At 39.8% G+C, this 21,645-nt stretch overlaps 1 protein-coding gene across 16 annotated transcripts in view; it reads right to left on the bottom strand.

The window, feature by feature from the left end:
- The window catches only part of Adam22 (ADAM metallopeptidase domain 22), a 199,987-nt gene that overhangs the window by 70,567 nt on the left and 107,775 nt on the right, over positions 1 to 21,645 (bottom strand). For all 16 annotated transcript variants that reach the window (XM_042054279.1, XM_038315348.1, XM_042054276.1 and 13 more), the window contains one exon: positions 1,838 to 1,920. In XM_042054279.1, the coding sequence (XP_041910213.1) occupies positions 1,838 to 1,920 (83 nt within the window). The remainder of the gene's footprint in view (positions 1 to 1,837; positions 1,921 to 21,645) is intronic.

Genomic DNA, 21,645 nt, shown 5'->3' on the forward strand with positions numbered 1-21,645 from the left:
GCACACAATTCCGTTAGTGCTTGGAGACACGTCATGGACTTTTCTATTAATTTCAGTTTGCTTAGTTTTAAGCGAAAGAGTTTGTAAAGGTGGATACGAAATATACTAACTTAAAGCAACTGAGAGGCACTGTACAGTTCCCACCTTCCTTAGAGGACTATGGGATGGTAGAACGAGCTATTGTCTTAGACGCTCATGCCCAGTAGGGCCCATAGGAGAAGCTCATCGCTTCCTCCTGGGTCTCAGACACTGTCCATTTGGGAAACTGGGACGCAAACCGGAGAGCAGTGAGCGCCAAGCTCACACTGTGACTTGGGCTGAGATTCTATGAGTAATACAGAGGTGGGGAAGGTCTCTCATTTTTATATCACTCTTCCTTCCGACACACATTTGCTCGTATAAACATCAGTAAGATCAAACATAATATACCAAGCCTACAGGCCTGCTGTGTTGAGATAAGATACACCATTTTTACTACGACAATGATTTCAACATTTCTTTCATAGGGTAAGAAAATCAAGGCAAAGATGCCGTGTCGTTAATCTCTCTTCACTCAAGGAACATACACAAAATAAATATGCATTTATTTGTCATAAGAAGCAAGAAGCTTTGCATTAAGTGAGTGCACAGCCTCCGTCCTCTGGCCATCTACTTACCCTGGCGGTTTCTCTGTCTAACGCACCTCTCTCCGGAGCTTGGCCAGAGCTGTCACTTGGGCCACTAGCCAGACGCTCCAGCCTTTCTCATTCCATTGCCACTTCAGATTCCAGATCTAACACCCACTCAAGGTTCTCCGAAAGCATGCCGCAGGGCCCACTCCACCTGCTGCAGGTGGCACCTTGAGGGAGCTCAGGCTCTACCTGTCCTTCAGCGCCAATTCTCCGTTTGTTTCTGGCCCTGGGGTTATTTATTTTTTCCTTTCTCAAAAAAAATATACCTAAATATACCCATGATATTCCACAAGATGAAGCCAGGCTACATTTGCCCTGCATACTACTATACTGAGGTCTCAAGACTCACCCAAGCTAAAATTGCCGTAACGTTTTTAGTGACGGATACGCAGTGGCTCACAGCACCAGCTGATTAGATGAAAAGGCCACATTTCCAACTCGCTACAAAAAGGATATCTAGCAACAAAACTTAAAAGTAATTGTCTTAGCTCACTCTGTGCAAACAAAAACAACAACAACAACAACAACAACAACAACAAAAAACCAAAGTAAAACATGCCAGAAAGAATCGAATGATTCAGTCTAAACAGGATGCTCAGAGATGAACTGGTAGTTCTCAAGAGGCCGTAAACACATGCATCACCATCACAGACAGGATGGAGAGAGGTGTATTCCCATGTTCGCCATCAGTAAACATTCTGCAAGGGGAAGGTCGTGAGAAAGGAAGCAAGGAAAGACAAACTCGCCCTCAGAGCTCCATGCGCGCGTGTGTCCCCTCCCACGGTGCTGTGAGTTATGTGGGTTCTGCAGAACACAGAGCTTCTGAGGTCATCTGTGTTGTTTGTGCAGAGAGCCATGAATGTTCATATGTTAGAATTTCTACCATTTCAGGAAAATAGAAAGACCCAAATCAAGGAAGAGTAGAGGGTTGAATTGGTTTTGAGGAGCAGAAAACAAAGTAACCCAAGCCACTCCAGTCTGTAACTAGACAAAACTAAAAAAATTCTCCAAGCATCACTGTATGGTGGCCTAATTTCAAAGCCTCTGGCTCCCAAAACTCTAACATTGTACTAGTACATTCTGAAACTCTAAATTTTACTAATACATTAAACATAAAGAAAAGCTACTGAAACAGCAAATGTATAAATAATTTATGTGACACTTACTGGAGTCCGTGGCACGTTGACAGGGCAACAAATGAGCCAGGGTTTCCTCGGATCTGGCCCTGGTAGTAACAATGTTCTCCCCCCTGGAAACAGAAAGAGAGGGCATGAGCCTGGCTCTAGAAGTGTCTTACACCGCACCTTCATACACGCTGCACAGGGCTTCATCATCCAGATTAGCATTGTCCAGCCAGTTCCAACAGATTATTTATGAACATGCCAACTGAGCACACGCCAAATCAGAAGGCAGGGGAATAAAGGTGGACTTAACTTTGCTTTTATGCAGATGTTACAGCAGCCAAAATACTGAGATAAGTGTGTGGCCCATGTGCCAGGATAGGTTTAATAACCTATCTCCCAGTTCTGAGGGATTCCATTCTGAGCAACATTGCAGCGTAATTTAGCATCCAGCTGAGCAAAAAGAAACAGGCACCACTTGAGAGTCATCAGATTCCTGTGATGGAGGAAAATATCTGTTTTTGTGGTGCTCACATCAAGTTTATAGTGTTCTTTCTCAAGTTGGAAATTGCTTTTCTTCTAACAGTCTGGGAGTAGAGTTTAAAGCTCCCTCTGCAACTGGTCACATCAGCAATGCAATTCTTTCAACACAAATGGAAAAGAAACGGTACACAGATGAACCGCATCCTATGGTGTTGTCTTGAAACACTCGGCAGTGAGAGAATGGTCCAAAGACCACATCACTGTGGAGCAGCTTCAAAAGATAGAGCCCTTGTCCCAGGAGACCTACAAATCAGAATCTGCATTTTGACACAGTCTACGGGTGATTTATGTGCACATAAAAGTTCGGAAAGCTCTGCTCTAAATCACCTTTCCCATTCACCCACTAACTTATTTATTCTGTAGCAGAAAGCCTGTCATTAAATTGATATTCAGAGATTTTTTTAAAAAAAGGAAAAAATAAAAGAGAAGCACGGAAGGAAAGAGTAGATGATGTGGAAATGTTACCCGCGTTAGTCTGCCTGAAGGGCCAACCCTATTAAAATAGCCCGTGCTGGCCAGTTAACAGGGAAGAAAAGGAAGACACAGAACGCAATAGGGCTGAAAGTCTGATGTCTGCCACTGCTTCTGACATAATCCCATAGTAGCTGGGAACACTCTGCTTTGGAGAATTCCAGTAAAATGGCAGAGCACAGTCCCTGACCCTACTGTTGGCCAGGGCAATGGCATTTTATGAACTCCTCCATTTTGGCTGAACTGTGACAATCCTGGTAACTACCCCAATTTGACTTGTAGAAGTAAATTAACTTGTTCCCCTAGATTCTTGACTGTCCTGCCCAATGAACCCCAAGAAATATTAAGATGTTACTGATCACCCCAACATTCTATAATGCCCAGCCATGACCAACTTCAGGCCAGAAAGCAAACTTTCCAGCCAGCTTTCCAACTTCCTCTTTCTGGCCTCTGACTACCCAGCCTGCAAGTGGTATGTCTGCTCATGCTCTCCTTGTTCAGATCACTGTTAAGCATTCAGAATCTTTGTGGGTTTAGCTTCTAATATGGTTATGAAAAACAAGCTCACCGCAAACTCCCTGATTCTCTGGCTCTTAAAATCCTTCCACAATGTTCCCTGAGCCTTAGGTGCAGGAGTGTTTTGTGGCTGTATTCACTGGAACTGGACTCCACCACTTGGCTCTCTGAGAGGCTATAACTTTTAAGATTCGAGGCTGTCTGTCCATGCTCAAAGTCGCCAAGTAGCGATGCAAACTTTGCATGGCTGCAAATCCTGTAGTCTTTTCCCAACACTGCACGCGAGTTGGATCTAGAACTTGTGATTTATGCACTCCAAGTCTAAGCTTTCTCCTAGACTGATTTATTGCACCTTTTTCTCATATTCTACTCTAGTATTTTTCGGGACCGAAGATAAATATTCCCCCACTGGGCTATGAGAAGGGTGAACAGTCCATATAGCCCATTACAAGTGTTTAGGCAAACGCATGATTCAGATAGTTCTTATTTTCTGAACACATCTGGTTCTACCTGAAATCAGAAAACTAGCTCCACTTCATATGGACCATACAAGAAAAGGTCAACAGTCACTGAGGTGGCCTGGACACAGAGAGAAAGCTCTTTGAAGTGCTGTTCTCACTCAACAGTGATCAACCCAAACATAGATTTTTCTCCTAATAGGTCTCAGAAGTCAACAGTAACACATGAAGAGAGAAGAAAGGGGGAAGATAATCACAATAATTATGGTTTCAGATTAGAAAAGAAGTCAGCAACTACTGTGTGAGGAGATATGCCAGTAGAACAGACCATAAAGATATTTTGTAAGTTATTAAAGGTTATTTTTTTAAATACCCACTCTGGAAATGTGTCACTGTAAAAGCAGGTCAAATAATTCAGTTTTTAAAGAGCAAATCCCCCCCCCCCCGTGCACTACACTGGGGAAAAGTTAGATGATTAGACAATAGAAAAGAGTCTTCCACTAATTTCCAATTCAGAAAAAAACAGAAGTGTATCGAAAAAGATCATATGATCAGAGCCTATCTGTACAAAAGCCTAATGCAGAGAGGAACTCAATTGGGGACTCAATATTGAGCGTGTCATGACACTTTAAAGAGAAGCATAAACAGGAAGGAGAGAGACCTCATCGGCCTGGGTTATTCAAATTGACTTTATTTATTTATTTATTTATTTATTTACTCATTCATTCATTCATTTTGATTTTTCTAGACACGGTTTCTCTGTAGCTTTGGAGCCTATCCTGGAACTAGCTGTTGTAGACCAGGTTGGCCTCGAACTCACAGAGATCCGCCTGCCTCTGTCTCCCAAGTGCTGGGATTAAAGGCGTGCGCCACCATTGCCTGGCTCCAGTTGAATTTATAAAGCTCTCATTGGTAGCATATGTAATACCTCCAAATAATGGTAAGAACTCATTTTAGCATTTTAAATTTATCAGATGTTATTACCATAAATCAACAATTATTCACTTTTTCTTTTTACTTTTTTTTTTTTGAGACAGGGTTTCTCTGTAGTTTTGGTGCCTGGTCTGGTAGACCCGGCTAGCCTTGAACTCACAGAGATTCCACCTGCCTCTCCCCTGGCCCCAGTGCTGGGATTAAAGGCATGTGCCACCACCTTCCAGCCCAATTATTCAAATGAGGAAGCAAGGAAACCTGGAGTGGTGGCTCAGTGGTTAAGAACACTAGCTGCTCCAGCCGAAGACTTGGGTTCAGTGCCCAACACCTGCGTGGTTACAACCATCTGTAACTCTGGTTCCACGGGATCTGGTGCCCTCTTCCTGACATTACAAGTACCACATGAACACGATGCACAAACATACATGCAGGAAAAATACCCATAAACATAAAAGGTAATAAACAAATAAATGAAGAAGTAAAGTAATGAACTTTATTTTCCTTCAATATATTTGATAATATTTATTATTCCAAACTAGAGACTTTAATGATAATGAAGCATTTTAATTCATTTATGCCCTATTACTAATATAAATGACGAAATAATTTTATATTTTAAGGACTATTTTGTTTGTTATTTTTAAATAATATACATTTAGGATAAAAGTGCTAAGAATTTATACCACTTATAGTGAAGAGTAAATTGCATCTCTTATGTACACTGTGCAAACCATACTTACCACCAAAAAATAAGCCTTTTTGAAATAGTTTGCGTATATACCATGCATATACGGAAGATCTATATAAGGAATAAATTCTAATATCAACCCTAAAAGAAATTCTGCAATCCCTATACAGCTTATAAATATGTATATTTTCTCTTATATTTGAATGTCAACTTTTAAGCTTTTGTTATGTGTGTTACAATCCAAATAATCACAGAAGTTAGGTACCTAGTAAGGGACCAGAGGGGAGGAGATGATCTTCCAAGGGCAGGGAAATAGAACACTGGTTATGAAGAGATGAAGGGGAAACTAGACTAGGGGAGGAAAAGGGGAAAGAGATGGGAGAGCCGGGTAAAGGAGAGACTATGGGAGGGGGGGACAACTGATACTAAAGGATTCTGAAAAACCTTATGGAAACCTCCCACTGTAGAAGTTCCCAAAATAGATAATATATGAGAGGAATTTAAATGGAGTCATCATATAATAGGTGAGACAATACCCCAACTAGATATCTTATTCTACCAAGTAACACCTCCATGGCGAAAAAATGGGTTATATCTTGTTGAGTTGTTGGCCAAAGGAGTCCCACAAATATTACAGGTTACCGCCAGTGTTATTGGTTGTTCTTCACAACCTATTGCTGAAGTCAACATTTATTTTTGTCATCAAACATGAAGAAGTTGAGCTGGTACCCAACTAGAAGCTTAACCCCTGCTGACTGGCTCTTGGCACTGGAAGGTACCATGCATGCTGCCAGAGGAGAAAAATAATCATCAGTATCACTCAGCTAGCTGCAAACACTGTGACCTGTAACAGCAACCAACCTGCAAGATGTACTGGGGCAAGAATGACAGAATGTGAAGGCAGTAACCAACCACTTTCTCATAGGACTAAAGGTCTACTCCATGAGGTGGAACCCATGCATGACAATGCTAAAGTGGCCAAAAACCTGAGCCTTCATAAGTCATGGGCCTAGGGGAGAACTCGTGATTATTCTGCTAAAGGTATAGAGCCGTAAAATGACCCTAAGGACATACTGCTGTGGCCATCGATCAGCGCATACCTCAACTAGAAGCTTCTTGCAGTACATTGTGATCCACAATATATAAGACATCACAACTGGGTAATACGCAGGCGTGAGAGTCTTTGAATTACTCAGCCCTAAACGGGATATCCTCATCAAACCTCTCCTCACAAGGCTCAGGGATCTGTGCAGAAGAAATGGAAAAAAGATTGCAGGAGCCAGAGGTTAACAGATACCTTGCAGACACAACAAGACTTAGGCGCATAAGAACTCACTGCATAAGAGACTGTGGCAGGGTTCCTAAGACCTGCACAGATTCAAGCCAGCAGGGGACCAGCACTGAGAGGGGACATGGACACAAAGTCCTACCCCTATTTGTAATTGATGATGCCTGCTGACAAAGGGAAAATCCACTTTTTACAATGGAGTGTCACTGGGCATATCAACCACACTCCAGGGCAGGCCCCATGTCCAGAAGCAGTAGGGCCATCACAAAGTGAACTTGATGTGGTTTTCATGTTCTTTTGTATGTGTGTATGGGGGGTGGTTTTGTTTTTGTTTTTTGTTTTTTTGTCTTACTAGGCTTTTTTGCATGTTTTGATTTCAGTTTTTGTGTTTTGTGGTTTTTTTTTTTTTTAAAGAGAGAGGGAGAACATGAAGTTGGGTAGGTAAAATGGTGGGGAGGAAATAGGAGGCTTTGAGGTAGGGGAAACATGATCAAATTATACTGCTGAAAAAAAATTTAAATAAAACAAAAAATCTTTTTCATTACACAAAGGGTTCCATGCTATTTGCAGCATTCTGCCTGATTTGTCTTTCCCTTAAAGCAATCCTGAAATCTTCCTCATTCTTCCAGTAATGGCATGATATCCCATTGTGGGATGAAAATAATTCATGATAGTCCTGTCCTTACACATAGTTGGATAAATGTTTGCTGCCGTAAACAATGACGCAGCAAACACCGTCCCGTGTGTTTATATGTACTTGTGACAGTCTATACACAGGGCTAATAAATGTTGACAAAGTCAGTCAAACAGCAAGTGCATTTTAAATTTCAGTAAATTAGAGAGACAAATATAATTATACTTCTATACACATATCTATTTTATACTATACATTGTAACTGAACTTAAGAAACTGCATTCTACTTAAACTTAAGTGTTTTGTATCAAGGAGGTGGCATGGGGAGAAGGCATGAGCTGTCAAACCTGAGAACCAGAGTTTAGTCTCCAGGACATACATGGTGGGGGGAGAGAACCAAGTCCTGGAAGTTGTCCTCTGACCGCCACACACATGCTATGGTGTGCATGTGTATAAACACACACACACACACACACACACACACACAATTAGAATCCCATGTTTCAATAACATCTACTGATGTACACCAACTTTCTCAAATCAACCAAGTGTAAAATTCTCCAGACCTTCATCTGACTTTAAGAAGCCAGCTACTGTGTAGGTAGGTATTACATATCATGTACCAGGCATTACATATCATATATAATAATCTAAGGCATATGTTGTAGAAAACTAGAAAATCAATATATCCTCACAGAGATGGCCTCTACATCTGGGTGCCAGTCATAGTGCTTTTCCCTTGCTGTTATTTTGTTCAAGAAATAAATCCACTGTGCTGGAAACCTTCTTCATACTTTTTGATACAATAATGCAGTCATAATAGTATAGATGTTTAGTCTTAACTAATTAGACAGTACTCTTTAAAAGAAGTTCCCTACCTTTGTGTCTACTTAATGGTTTGTTTGGATAAAAAAAGAACTTATCGTATATTTTCATTCTAGGAAATTCAAAGTCATACCAATACTTTTATTAGTCAGCCCACTCAAAAGAAAATTACAATTCATTATAAACAAAATGAGATAACACAAAAGGAGTCTGGATTATAGAATGATGAAAACCCAAAGTAGAAAACCCACTGGAGCAAAGCATCAGGGCCATGGCCATTTACCCGCCCCCCCCCCCCAAGATGCTCATGTGGAAATTCAGTAAATTTTCCTGCTTTAAAGGGGCTAGAGTCACATTCGCCAAAAGCCTTTTCAGACCCCCCACTCCTCCCATTTTTCATCCTTTCCTAAATATTGTAATTTTAATACTGTACTTTATCTCCTCTTCCTATGTTCCTGCTTCTATCTTATTTGATCAAACAGACCATGTCTCTTTCAGACTACCATATTCCTGATGTGTAGTCATAGTTCCCAAGCATCCCTTGAAAGAGAGGCATGCTGTGCCTCTTAGGTTGTGCATCAGTTAAACAGGCATCATGCCTCCTTAAGATGCCTCACCAGGGGATACAGCGGATTTCACAACATAACAAAATGAAATACACTAAATTCATGTGTGCATGCATGAGTGTACGGGAGAGGGAGAGATAAAAGTAGGGAAGAAAGGAGGGAGAGAGCGGGGGTCGCATTTCCTGAGCAAGCAGTGCTACAGTGTCCCCTGCGCTATGAATCTTATTCTTTGTTATGACTAATTCCAAAGCCAGATGTGTTGCTGCACACTTGGAATCTCAACACTTGTCAGTACAGAGGCATGGGGGCTGAAAATTTCAGGCCAGCCAGAACTATATAGAAAGGTCCAATATCAAAATGAGACAGGAAAGAGAGAGAAAAGAAGGGAGAGAGGGAGGGAGTGATGGAGAGAGGAAGGAAGGGAGGGGAAGAGGGAGAGAGAGAGAGAGAGAGAGAGAGAGAGAATTGGTTTAGAGTGGAGGTTTTTGTTGTTTTTTTTAAAAATAGTTTTACTGGTTTTGGTCCTAGGGACTGGACTCAGGACTCTGTATCTGCTACACCTGGTCTGGACTGGTTTTGTATTTATTGATAAGCCTGGGAACATGTAGCAATCATGTATGAAGGAGGACTAACATCCAAAATATATAAGGAGCTGAAAAACTAGATATCAAGAAAACAAATAATCCAATTAAAAAGCTGTGGTAGTTATCAATGGATACCTGATTTGACTATGGCACACTCTATGAGAAGAAACCCATACCCCACACTAACACCCTGAGACAAGATAGCACCAGGACCTAGGGTAGAACCAGCATGCACAGGGCCTGCACAAGCCTAAAACAGACAGGGTCCTAGACCTACTGGGAGAAGGAGACACAGCCCCATCCCTAACCCAGAAGCCACCTCAAATTGTCAACAACTTGCAAATGAAAATGTAGTTTTCTCTACGTGAGTCTCACCAGGGAATAAGCTACTGATAAGGGTAGCTGCACGCCCAGCAGTAGGTGGCCAATGGGAAATGAGCTCAATGGTGTCATTGCGGGGCACCAGCTTATCTCACGGCATTGTGATGGCATCAACGTATCTCAAAACATGATGTCAGGGCTTTCTTTAATCTTATTTTTATTTTAATTTTATTTAACTTTATAGGTTCTTGGCATGTTTATTATGACTTCCAGTTTAGTCTTTTTACGGGGTTCCTCAGTGTGCGAACAAGTGGGTCTCTTCGTCTCTATCAGCCTCGGGTCTCTTCGTCTCTATCAGCCTCGTGCCTTTTCTTGAGCTCTTGGGCTCTTTCTGTTTGTTTTCTTCTAGTCCAATAAACTTAGTTTTGTTTTATCTTGTTGCATTTTATTTTATTATTATCTCTTAGAAGCCTGTTTTTTTTTTTTTATAATGACAGACAGAAAGAGTGTGGATCTGGAAGGAAGGGGAGGTGGAGAACTGGGATAAATGGAGGGATAAGAAACTAAGCAGGATATGGTATGTGAGCGGAAAGGCTATTTTCAAGAGAGAGAGAGAGAGAGAGAGAGAGAGAGAGAGCGAGGAGGGAGGGAGGGAGGGAGGGAGGGAGGGAGGGAATAAAGAAAAAACATTTCAAAAATTAATGAGTTAAAGCTACTGGACCAAAAACAAAAGTTTCATTTAAAACGACTCATGGATTCTATCAGAGAGAAAAGCCCACATGAAGTATTACTGTGGCAAAAAATTTCACCTAAAAGAAGCAGGCAGAATTGTTGTGAGATGAACAAAGGCGATAAGGAAGAACTTGATGCCACTAGAGAGGATGAACATCACAAAACTGGGCAGATAACTTCCCGGGCTCCTGCCTGAACAATAAACGGCCGTCTGGGGACACAGCAAGCTCTACGTCTGTTTAACTGCCATGCAGGCATCCTTCCTTCTGCTGGTTTCCTCTAGGTAATGTCGGTTATGGAAAATAAAGTGTGAGGCTATGATATGGTGGCTCCCAGAAGCTCCGGCTCATGAGGGTGTTAAAGTCTTCTGAGATGCATGGCGTTTCCAGGGTTGTGGACTCAGCCTGTCTCCTGTATGAAGACTCAGGGGCCTCCACTAGATATACTAATGGTGTCTATATTGTTCATAACAAAACAGAGGCAAATCTCTTCTGAACTAGTTTCTTTGGGTTAACATAATAAATAATAATAATATATACACACACACACATATTCTCTCTCACACAAATATTCTCTCTCACATACACACATACACTCACACACACACATTCTCTCTCTCTCTCACACCCACACACATTCTCTCTCACACACATACATTCTTTCTCTCTCTCTCCACACACAGACACACACACACACACACACACAGACACACACTCTCACAGAAACACACATTCTCTGAGGTATTTAGAACAGCATCCTGTTTGTTCCATGCATTTGATTAAACTTCGCTCTCGTTAATCCCCTTCCCTGCAATGTATTTTCCGTGATGCACTTGCCAGCACCAGTGTGCAGGAGGCACATCAGGGACTGTAAGCAAGAAAGAGGACTGAGTAGGAAACTATCTCAAGGGCAGACGCACTACTGACTGCAACACAGAAGCTCAGCAGAGCATACAATCTGCCCTTAAATATCTCTATGCTGCTGAATACCGAAGTTCCAGGGCTTACAAAATTGGGTTTGCTGGCGTGCTGTTTGGGGGTTCGCTGCATTCAACTGAGTTGGAGGTAGTAAAATCTAGTTGTATTCTTAGTAAATTACCCAGTGACATTTTAAAAGCATGTTTTGCAAAGCTGATCAACAAAACAGAGGCAGAACACAGTTACCTCTGGGATTAAGAATTCCGATGCCCTTATTTGTATAGACGATATTATACTGTCATGGTAGACACCAAATAGGTTTTCTATATCTTAACTGGAAAGATGAATACATCCAAACTGAAACTTATCTCTACCTGTTTCACTAGCCAAATGTGAAGGAATCACTGAGGTGGTGTAATGGCGGATTGTTTGCCTGGCATAATCAATGTCCTCTGTTCTATCATTGTATTACATATAACACAATATGAACACATAAACACCACATTTTAAAGAAGCAAAACAGTAAAGTTACATGGACAATATTAGAAAAGAAACACATTCTCTCTTACACACACACATATGCTCACACATCCATTCCCTCCCTCTCACTCTTATACACACCCATACACACTCACACACACACACACTCACACTCTCATACAGACATTCTCTCTCTCTCTCACACACACACACACAAACTCTTACACACATTCTCTCTCTCACACACACACTCTCATACAGACATTCTCTCTCTCTCACACAGACACACAAACTCTTACACACATTCTCTCTATCACACACACACACACTCACACACACACTCTCATACAGACATTCTCTCTCTCTCTCACACACACACACACAAACTCTTACACACATTCTCTCTCACACACACACACTCACACACACACACTCTCATACAGACATTCTCTCTCTCTCACACAGACACACAAACTCTTACACACATTCTCTCTATCACACACACACACACTCACACACACACTCTCATACAGACATTCTCTCTCTCTCACACACACACACAAACTCTTACACACATTCTCTCTCACACACACACTCACACACACACTCTCATACAGACATTCTCTCTCTCTCTCTCACACACACACAAACTCTTACATACATTCTCTCTATCACACACACACACTCACACACACACTCTCATACAGACATTCTCTCTCTCTCACACACACAAACTCTTACACACATTCTCTCTCACACACACACACTCACACACTCTCATACAGACATTCTCTCTCTCACACACACACACACAAACTCTTACACACACACACTCTCATACAGACATTCTCTCTCACACACACAAACTCTTACACACTCTCTCTGTCTCTCTCTGTCTCTCTCTCTCTCTCTCTGTCTCTCTCTCTCTCACACACACACACACACACACACACACACACACACACACACACACCACAAAGTGCTCATTTCTTTTTCCAAACAGGATGGGAAAGCAGATCTTCTGTTGTTATTAAGTCAACCAGAGATTCCAAAATTACTTATCTTTAACTACAGAGCTGTCAAGAGAAATTATTTTTCAGTTGTCAGGAAATCATCACACACCCACAAAGATAATAAATGTCTTATAAGGCTACCGAAAATTTTAGATTCCCACAAAGGTCTTCTCTGCAGTAAATTACTGTAATAAGAGACGGTTCTCACCAGGTTCGCTCAGACATGGTTCTAAATTGGGAGTACGGAAAATCAATGTGGGCCACATGACACCGACTATGTAATTATAAACCCATGAAATTCTAACTATTTTCAGGAAACTATTCCGTAATAGTATCATTTTTATAAATAATAATATTTAAATATGTTGCTGCACATGGAGTTTCTAACATAAAAGATATATATTACCTTAAACATTATGTTGTATTGGACATTTAAATATGAACAAGATGATAAGGACACACATATCAAGAGAAAATTCATTTTTTATCTCTAACATAAAGGAAGAATACAATTTTTGCTACTATTTTTTACAAAACAATAAATGGAATGGGAGGGGAGAAGAGGAGACAGGATGGGAGGAAAGGGGGCTGGCACAGTGTCATTCCTCCCTGTGCCTGGCCTTAAGAGGTACAGGAAGGAAGGACAGTAGAGCTCATGGTCAACCTTGGCTACACAGGAAGCTTGAGGTCAAGCTCGTTTACAAGAGACCCAAAACCAAACAAACAAATAATTAAAGGAAAATGATGGAATGTTGTAGCTATATGAGAATCTAAAGTAATGAAGAAAAACAAAATTGCTTTTACTGTCTATTTACTTCACTGGAATTTTACCTCCATTTTATCTCTCTTCCACTTACTACTTCATTGAAAGAAAGATAAAAAGAGATTCTTCTAGCAGCCAAATGAAGGTTCCTTGCAGCTTCTCTCCTCTCCTGCACCCCCAGTCCTAAAGCATTCACCAGCCCTTCCCCACCCCATCATGTGGAGTCACCCAGGACGGACACAGGCACAAAATGTCATTCTTGAGGGAAGAAAGAACTTTTCGGTGTCACTGCAGAAATGCCAGTAAGTGTTTAAGGTTGTATAAAGGCTGAGCATGAAAGAAAAAAGTACTTTTTATTCAGAAACTGTCACGGGGCTTGAGTCAATCGTGCATCTTTCTGTTGCTATTTTCCTTCCAAAGAAAAGGGGAAAGTTGAGCCAGAGAACCTCTGGGTCAATGTTTCACAAGCTATTTGGAAGCTGGAGGAGTACCAGCCTTTTTACTTTAAACAGCAAGCCAGCTTCTAAAGAATCCTGTAGACTACACTTACTACAAAGGAACAAAATTTCAAACCAACAAATATATGATTGGAATTTTTTAAAAAATGCCCAATATAAAAATTTTAAACAATTGAAACGTATTTCTAAAAGTACAAACAATTTCTGAGTCAAATAAAAGAGCCTAAGTAATCTAATCTATGTAGCCAGCATCCCAGGACGTGGCTAGAATGTAGCTTAGGAGTCCATTTTAGCTGCACTTACTGATGCATGCTTGTTATATCAACACTCAGGGACTAAGTAGAGAGGCTTTCTTAAGCTCAGAAATTCAAGACTTCCTCAAAAAAAAGTTAGAGACAGAAAGCAAAAAGAGAAGATTTTACACAGTTAGATGCTGGGTGTTTGCAACTAAAGACCAAAGGAAACTGGTGTTTAGCAATTTAACATTAAACTCACTGCGTCTCATGGAGAACAACAGGGGAGTTTTGCTGTTGTTTCTCTTGTTTTGTTTTTATGAGACAAAGTCTCGCTAAGTGGCCCAGAATAGCCCGGAACTTGCTATATAGACCAAGCTCTCCTCAAATATGCAGGAACCTTCTTGCCTCTGCCTCTAGAGTACTGAAATTACAGGTACATACCACTGAGTCTGTTGGGGAAATTTTTTTTAAGTAGAAAGAAATCACAAAGATAAGAGAAGAAATTATTGGAAAGGAAACACAAGTAAAGAAAATAAAGTCATTCTAAAAAACACAATAAACTAAAATATTCATCAAACAAAAGAATGAAGGATAAACACAGTAAGACAAGACTGAAATAGGAGAAACAATGACTAGGGAAAGCAAACATGCCCGTCCATTACAATCCACTAGCTGGTCGCCGGGAAATGCTCCTGCAGGCAGGCTGCTCCACCACTACCTCCATTGGACCCTGTAATCTACAAGGCCTACTCTAACCCCAAACCAAACCATCCACAGCAGCATCAGTGGCCCCTGGGGGCACAGATACCACCTGCATCAATTGCATGAAGACTGGCCCCCACAGGCACAGGCACCACCTGCACCGACTGAAGGACGAGATGGATAGACCACAGTACAAGAATCCATTCAACAACATAAACAGCAATTAGTGATCCTACATCAGCAAAACCTGAACAGCCCAGCACAGGTGAAGCAGAAGTAAACGACCTTAAAAATTACTTTATGAAGATGATAGAGGACCTTAGAGAAGAAATAAATTTTTTCTTTAAAGAAATCAGGAAAAGACAAAAAAAAAAAAAACCCTCAATATCCCTTAAAGAAAGTCAAGCAAAAGCAATCAAACAGGTGAAGGAAACAGTTTAAGACTTGAAAACTGAAACAGAGGCAATAATGAAAACACAAACTGAGGGAATTCCGGAAGTGGAAAATCTAGGTGAATGAACAGGAACTACAGTTACAATCATGGCCAGCAGAAGGCAAGAGATGGAAGACAGAATCTCTGACACTGAAGATAGAGGGAATAGATTCATCGGTCAAAAAAAAAAATTAAAGCCAACAAAGTCATAACACAAATTGTTCAGGAAATTTGAGACACCACTAAAAGACCAAACCAAAAAACTATAGGGGCAGAAGAAAAAGAATGCCAGCTCAATAGCATATATTCAACAAAATCATAGTAAAATTTTTTCCCAACCTAAACAAGTAAGTGCCTATAAAGATACAAGATTACAGAACACAAAATAGACTGAACCAAAAAAAAGTTCCCTCACCAAATAATAATCAAAACACTAAGCATACAGGAGACATGGCTCAGTGGTTAAGAGCATTGTCTGCTCTTCCAAAGGTCCTGAGTTCAATTCCCGGCAACCCACATGGTGGCTCACAACCATCTGTAAATGAGGTCTGGTGTCCTCTTCTGGCCTTCAAGCATACACACAAAGAATATTGCATGCATAATAAATAAATAAATATTAAAAAAAAGAGCTGCAGAGGAAAAAGGTCAAGTAACATATAAAGGCAGACTCATTATAACACCTGATTTCTCAATGGAGACTCTGAAAGCCTGGACAGACGTTATGCAGACAGTAAGAGACCACAGATGCCAGCACAGACTACTATAGCCAGCAAAACTTTCACTCATCATAGATGGAAAAAAAGCAAGATATCCTATGACAAAACCATATTTAAACAATACCTATCTACAAATCCAGCCCTATAGAAAGCATTAGAAAGGAAACTGCAACCCAAGGAAGTTAGCTGTACTCACAAAAGCACAGCAATAGACAACACCACATCAGAAAATTCCAGAAAAAGGAAACACAAATATACTACCACCAAAATATAACAGGAATTAACAACAACTGGTCATTAATACCCCTTAATATTAATGGACTCAATTTGCTTATAAAAAGACACGGGTTAACAGAATGGACATAAAAACAGGATTCATCCTTCTGCTATATATATATATATATATATATATATATATATATATATATATATATATGAAACTCACCTAAACTTCAAAGAGAGACATTAATTCAGAGTAAACCATTGGGAAAAGACTTTCCAATCAAATGGACCTAAGAAGCAAGCTGGTGTAGTTATCCTAATATCTAACAAAATAGACTTCAAACTAAAATTAATCAAAAGAAATAGAGAAGGATATTTCATATTCAATGCAGGGAAAAATCCATCAAGATGAAGCTTCAATTCTGAACATTTATGCTCCAAATACAAGGGCACCCACACATGTAAAAGGTACATTACTAAAGCTTAAATCACACATCAAACACTACACACTAATAGTGGGAGACTTAAACACCTCACTCTCACCAAGGGACAGGTTTGCCAAATAGAAACTTAAGAAAGAAATAAGGTAACTAATGGATGTTATGACTCAAATGGGCTTTACAGACATCTATAGAACATTCCACCCAAACACAAAAAAATATACCTTTTTCTCAGCACCTCATGGAACTTTCTCTAAAATTGATCAAAGCAAATCTCAACAGATACAAAAAAAAAACTGGAATAAATCTCTGTATCTTATCAGATCACCATGGCTTAAAGTTAGAATTCAACAACAACACAAATTACAAATTGATGAAAACTGAGTAATACTCAAATGAATCACCACTGGGTCAAGAAAGAAATAAGAAAGAAATTTAAAACTTTCTAGAATTAAACAAAAATGAAAGGACAACATACCCAAACTTATAGGACACTATGACTGCAGTACTAAGAGGAAAGTTCATAGCACTAAGTACCTACATAAAGAAGCTGAGGAAATCTCACACTAGTGACCTAGTAGCACACCAGAAAGCTCTATAACAATAATATAAGAAATAAACTCACCCAGGAGTAGATGCAAGGAAATAATCAAATTGATGACTGAAATCAATAAAATAGGAACATAGAGAACAATACAAAAAAAATCAACAAAACACAGAGTTGGTTCTTTGAGAAAATCAACAAGATAGACAAACCCTTATCCAAATTAACCAAAAGGCAGAGAGAGAATATCCAAATAAACAAAATCAGAAACAAAAAGGGGAACGTAACAACAGACATGGAAGAAATCCAGAGAATCATCAGGTCATGGTTCAAAAACCTGTACTCCTCAAAAACCTGTACTCCACAAAATTGAAATATTTAAAAGAAATGAACAATTTTCTGTATAGGTTCCACATACCAAAATTAAATCAAGACCAGATAAACAATTTAAATTGACCTATAACCTTTAAGGAAATACAAGCAGTCATTAAAATCTCACAACCAAAAACAGCCCAGGACCAGATGGTTTCAGTGCAGAATTTGACCCGAATTTCAAAAGAGAGCTAATGCCAATACTCCTCAAATTGTCCCACACAATAGAAACAGAGGGAAAATTGCCAAACTCTTTTTATGAGACTACAGTTACCCTGATACCCAAGCCACAAAAAGGTGCAACAAAGAAAGAGAATTACAGACCAATCTCCTTCATGAACATTAATGCAAAAATACTCAATAAAATACTGGCAAACAGAATCCAAGAACATATCAAAAAATCATCCATCATGATCAAGTAGGTTTCATCCCAGGGCTAGTTTAACAATCTGTCAATGTAATCCACCATTTAAACAAACTGGAAAAAAATACACATGATCATCTCATTAGCTGCTGAAAAAGCCTTTGACAAAATCCAACACCCCTTCACAATAAAGGTCTTAGAAAGATCATGGATTCAAGGAAAATACCTAAACATAATAAAGGGAATTTACAGCAATCCAAGAGCCAATATCAAATTAAATGGAGAGAAACTCAAAACAACTCCACTAAAATCAAGAACAAGAGAAGGCTGCCTAATTTCCCCATATCTATTCAATATAGAACTTGAAAGTCTAGCTAGACCAATAAGACAACAAAAGAGATGAAGGGGAATACAAATTAGAAGGAAGAACTCAAACTTTCAGAATTTGCAGATGATACATAAGTGACCCCCCAAAAATCTATCAGGAAACGCCTACATCTGATAAACACCTTCAGTAATATGGCAGAATACAAGATTAATTCAATAAAATCAGTAGCCCTCCTATATACAAATGACAAATGAGATGAGAAAGAAATTAGAGAAATATCAAACTTTACAATAGCCACAAATAATATAAAATATCTTGGGGTAACTCTAACCAAACAAGTGAAAGACCTGTATGACAAGAACTTTATGTCTTTGAAAAAAGAAACTGAAGAAGATTTCAGAAAATGGAAAGAACTTCCATGTTCTTGGATAGGTAGATTCAACATAATAAAAATGGCAATCTTACAAAAAGCAACCCACAGATTCAATGCTATCCCCACCAATATCTCAACACAATTCTTCACAGACCATGAAAGGACAACATTCAAATTCATGTGGAAAAATGAAACCCAGGGTAACCAAAATAATCCTGTACAACAAAACAGCTTCTGGAGATATCACCATCCCTGGCTTTAAGGTCAACTATAGATCTATAGCAATAGAAACAGTTCAGTATTGGCATAAAAGCTGTTATATGGATCAATGGTATCAAATCAAAGACCATGATATTAATCCACACACCTATGAATACCTGATTTTTGACAAATAAGCCAAAATTGTAAAATGGATAAAAGAAAGCATTTTTAACAAATAGTGCTAACATTACTGGATGTAGAAGAATTCAAATAGATCAATATCTATCACCATGCACAAAACTCAAGTCCAAGTGGATCAAAGACTTCAACATAAATCTAATTACACTGAACCTGATAGAGGACAAAATGGAAAATAGTCTCAGATGCATGGTCTCAGGAGACCACTTCCTAAATATAACACCATTATCACAGACACTGAGAGCAACAATCAATAAATGGAACCTCCTAAAACTGAAAAGCTTCTGTAAGGCAAAGGACACGGTAAATAAGACAAAATGACAGCCTACAAAATGGGAAAAGATCTTCACCAACCCCACGTTTGAGAAAGGGCTGATCTCTAAAATACATAATGAACTAAAAAACCTAGACATCAAAAATATCAAATAAGCCAATTTAAAAAATGGGATACAAGTCTAAACAAAGAATTTTCAACAGAAGAATCTCAAATGGCCAAAAGACATTTAAGAAATTGCTCAACGTCCTTAGGCATCAAATCAAGACGACTCTAAGATACCATCTTATACCTGTCAGACTAGCTAAGATCAAAAATACTGAGGAAGCTTATATTGGAGAGGAGTAAGGGGAACACTCCTCCATTGCTAGTGGGAGTGCAAACTTATACAGCCACTTTGGAAATCAGTATGGCAAGTTCTCAGAAAACTGGAAATCAATCTACCTCAGGACTTAGTGATACCACTCTTGGGCATATATTCAAAGGATGCTCAATCATACCACAAGGATACTTGTTCAACTGTGTTCATAGCAGCATTATTCGTAATAATCAGACCTAGAAACAACCTAGATGCCCTTCAACCAAAGAATGGATAAGGAAAATGTGGTACATTTACGCAATAGAGAATTACTCCACTGTAAAAATGACATCATGGAATTTGCATGCAAATGGATAGAACTAGAAAAAAATAATCATGAATGAGATAACCCAGATCCAGAAAGACAAACATGGTATGTACTCACTCATAAGTGGATACCAGATGTAAAGCAAAGGATAAGTAACTACAATCCACAGCTCCGGAGAAGCTAGGTAACAAGGAGGGATGCATGCATTGCCCTGGGAAGGGGAAATAGATGAGACCCCCTGGGTAAACTGGTGGGGGAGGCAGTCAAGGGGAGGGGATGTGAGATGAAAATGAGAGAAAGAAATGGTCAGTTGGGAGAGGGATGGAGTGGGAAAACACTGAAAGAGACATCATGATAGAGGGAGCCATTATAGGGTTAGGGAGAAACCTGGCGCTAAGGAAATTCACAGAAATCCACAAGGATGACCCCAGCTAAGACTCCTAGCAATACTGGAGAGGGTGCCTGAACTGGCCTTTCCCTGTAATCAGATTGGTGAATATCCTGTCATCATAGACCCTTCATCCAGTAAATGATGAAAGCAGATGCAGAGATCCACAGCCAAGCACCAGACCAAGCTGTGAAAGTCCAGTCCAAGAAAGAGAGAGGAGGGAATAAATGAGCAAGGGAGGTCAAGATCACGATGGGCAAATCTACAGAGACAGCTGGTCCAAACTCGTAGGAACTCATGAACTCTAGACTGACAGCTGTGGAGGCTGCCTGGGACAGAACTAAGTACTCTGCATATGGACAACAGTTGTGTACTTGGTTTGTTTGAGGGGTCCCTGGCAGTGGGACCAGGATCTATCCATAGTGCATGAGCTGGCTTTTTGGAGCCCATTACCTATGGTGGGATGCCTTGCTCAGCCTTGATGCAAGCGGGAGGGGCTTGTCCTGTCTCAATTTAATATGTTAATTCCCTGTGTGAGATTTTACCCTTTGGTAGGAGTGGTTGCAGAGCAGGCTGGAAGGAGGTGGGCAGGGGGAGTGGAAGAAAGGGTAGGGAGGGGAATCTGTGATTGGAATGTAAAATTAATAAAAATGAATAAATACATTTAAGTAACCTAAAAAAGAGAAAAGTAGACATTAGGAATCACAGATAGATTTGGTGAAGGTGCTGAGAATGGAGTTTAAATGGAAGAACACACATCCATCACCTGACAAAGTGCTGGTTCCATCCCACTAACCTTCCCCCACATACACCACCCATATACTTCACAACTGTGCAACACACCATACAACATATGCACCACGCCACACACACACTACACAACATATGCACCACACACACCATCACATACATCACACGACATACGTACCACACCACACACACACAAACCCCACATACACTACACAACATATGCACCACACACACACAAACCACACACACACCACATACACCGTACTACATATGCAACACACACACACACACACACACACACACACACACAGAATGGAAATAAGCGTAATAAAAGCCAAAAATGTTAACTCTCACACAGGTATCTTTTAAAAATATCCTATATAATTTTATATATGTGAAATATCTTAAAATTATAGAAACTTTATCACAAGTTAATTGGTTATAATTTATAGGTTGAATTTAAAATAGACTAACAAATGTCTATAGAACTTGAGCA

Source organism: Arvicola amphibius, chromosome 18 (assembly GCF_903992535.2).
Source record: "Arvicola amphibius chromosome 18, mArvAmp1.2, whole genome shotgun sequence".
NCBI lineage: Eukaryota > Metazoa > Chordata > Mammalia > Rodentia > Cricetidae > Arvicola > Arvicola amphibius.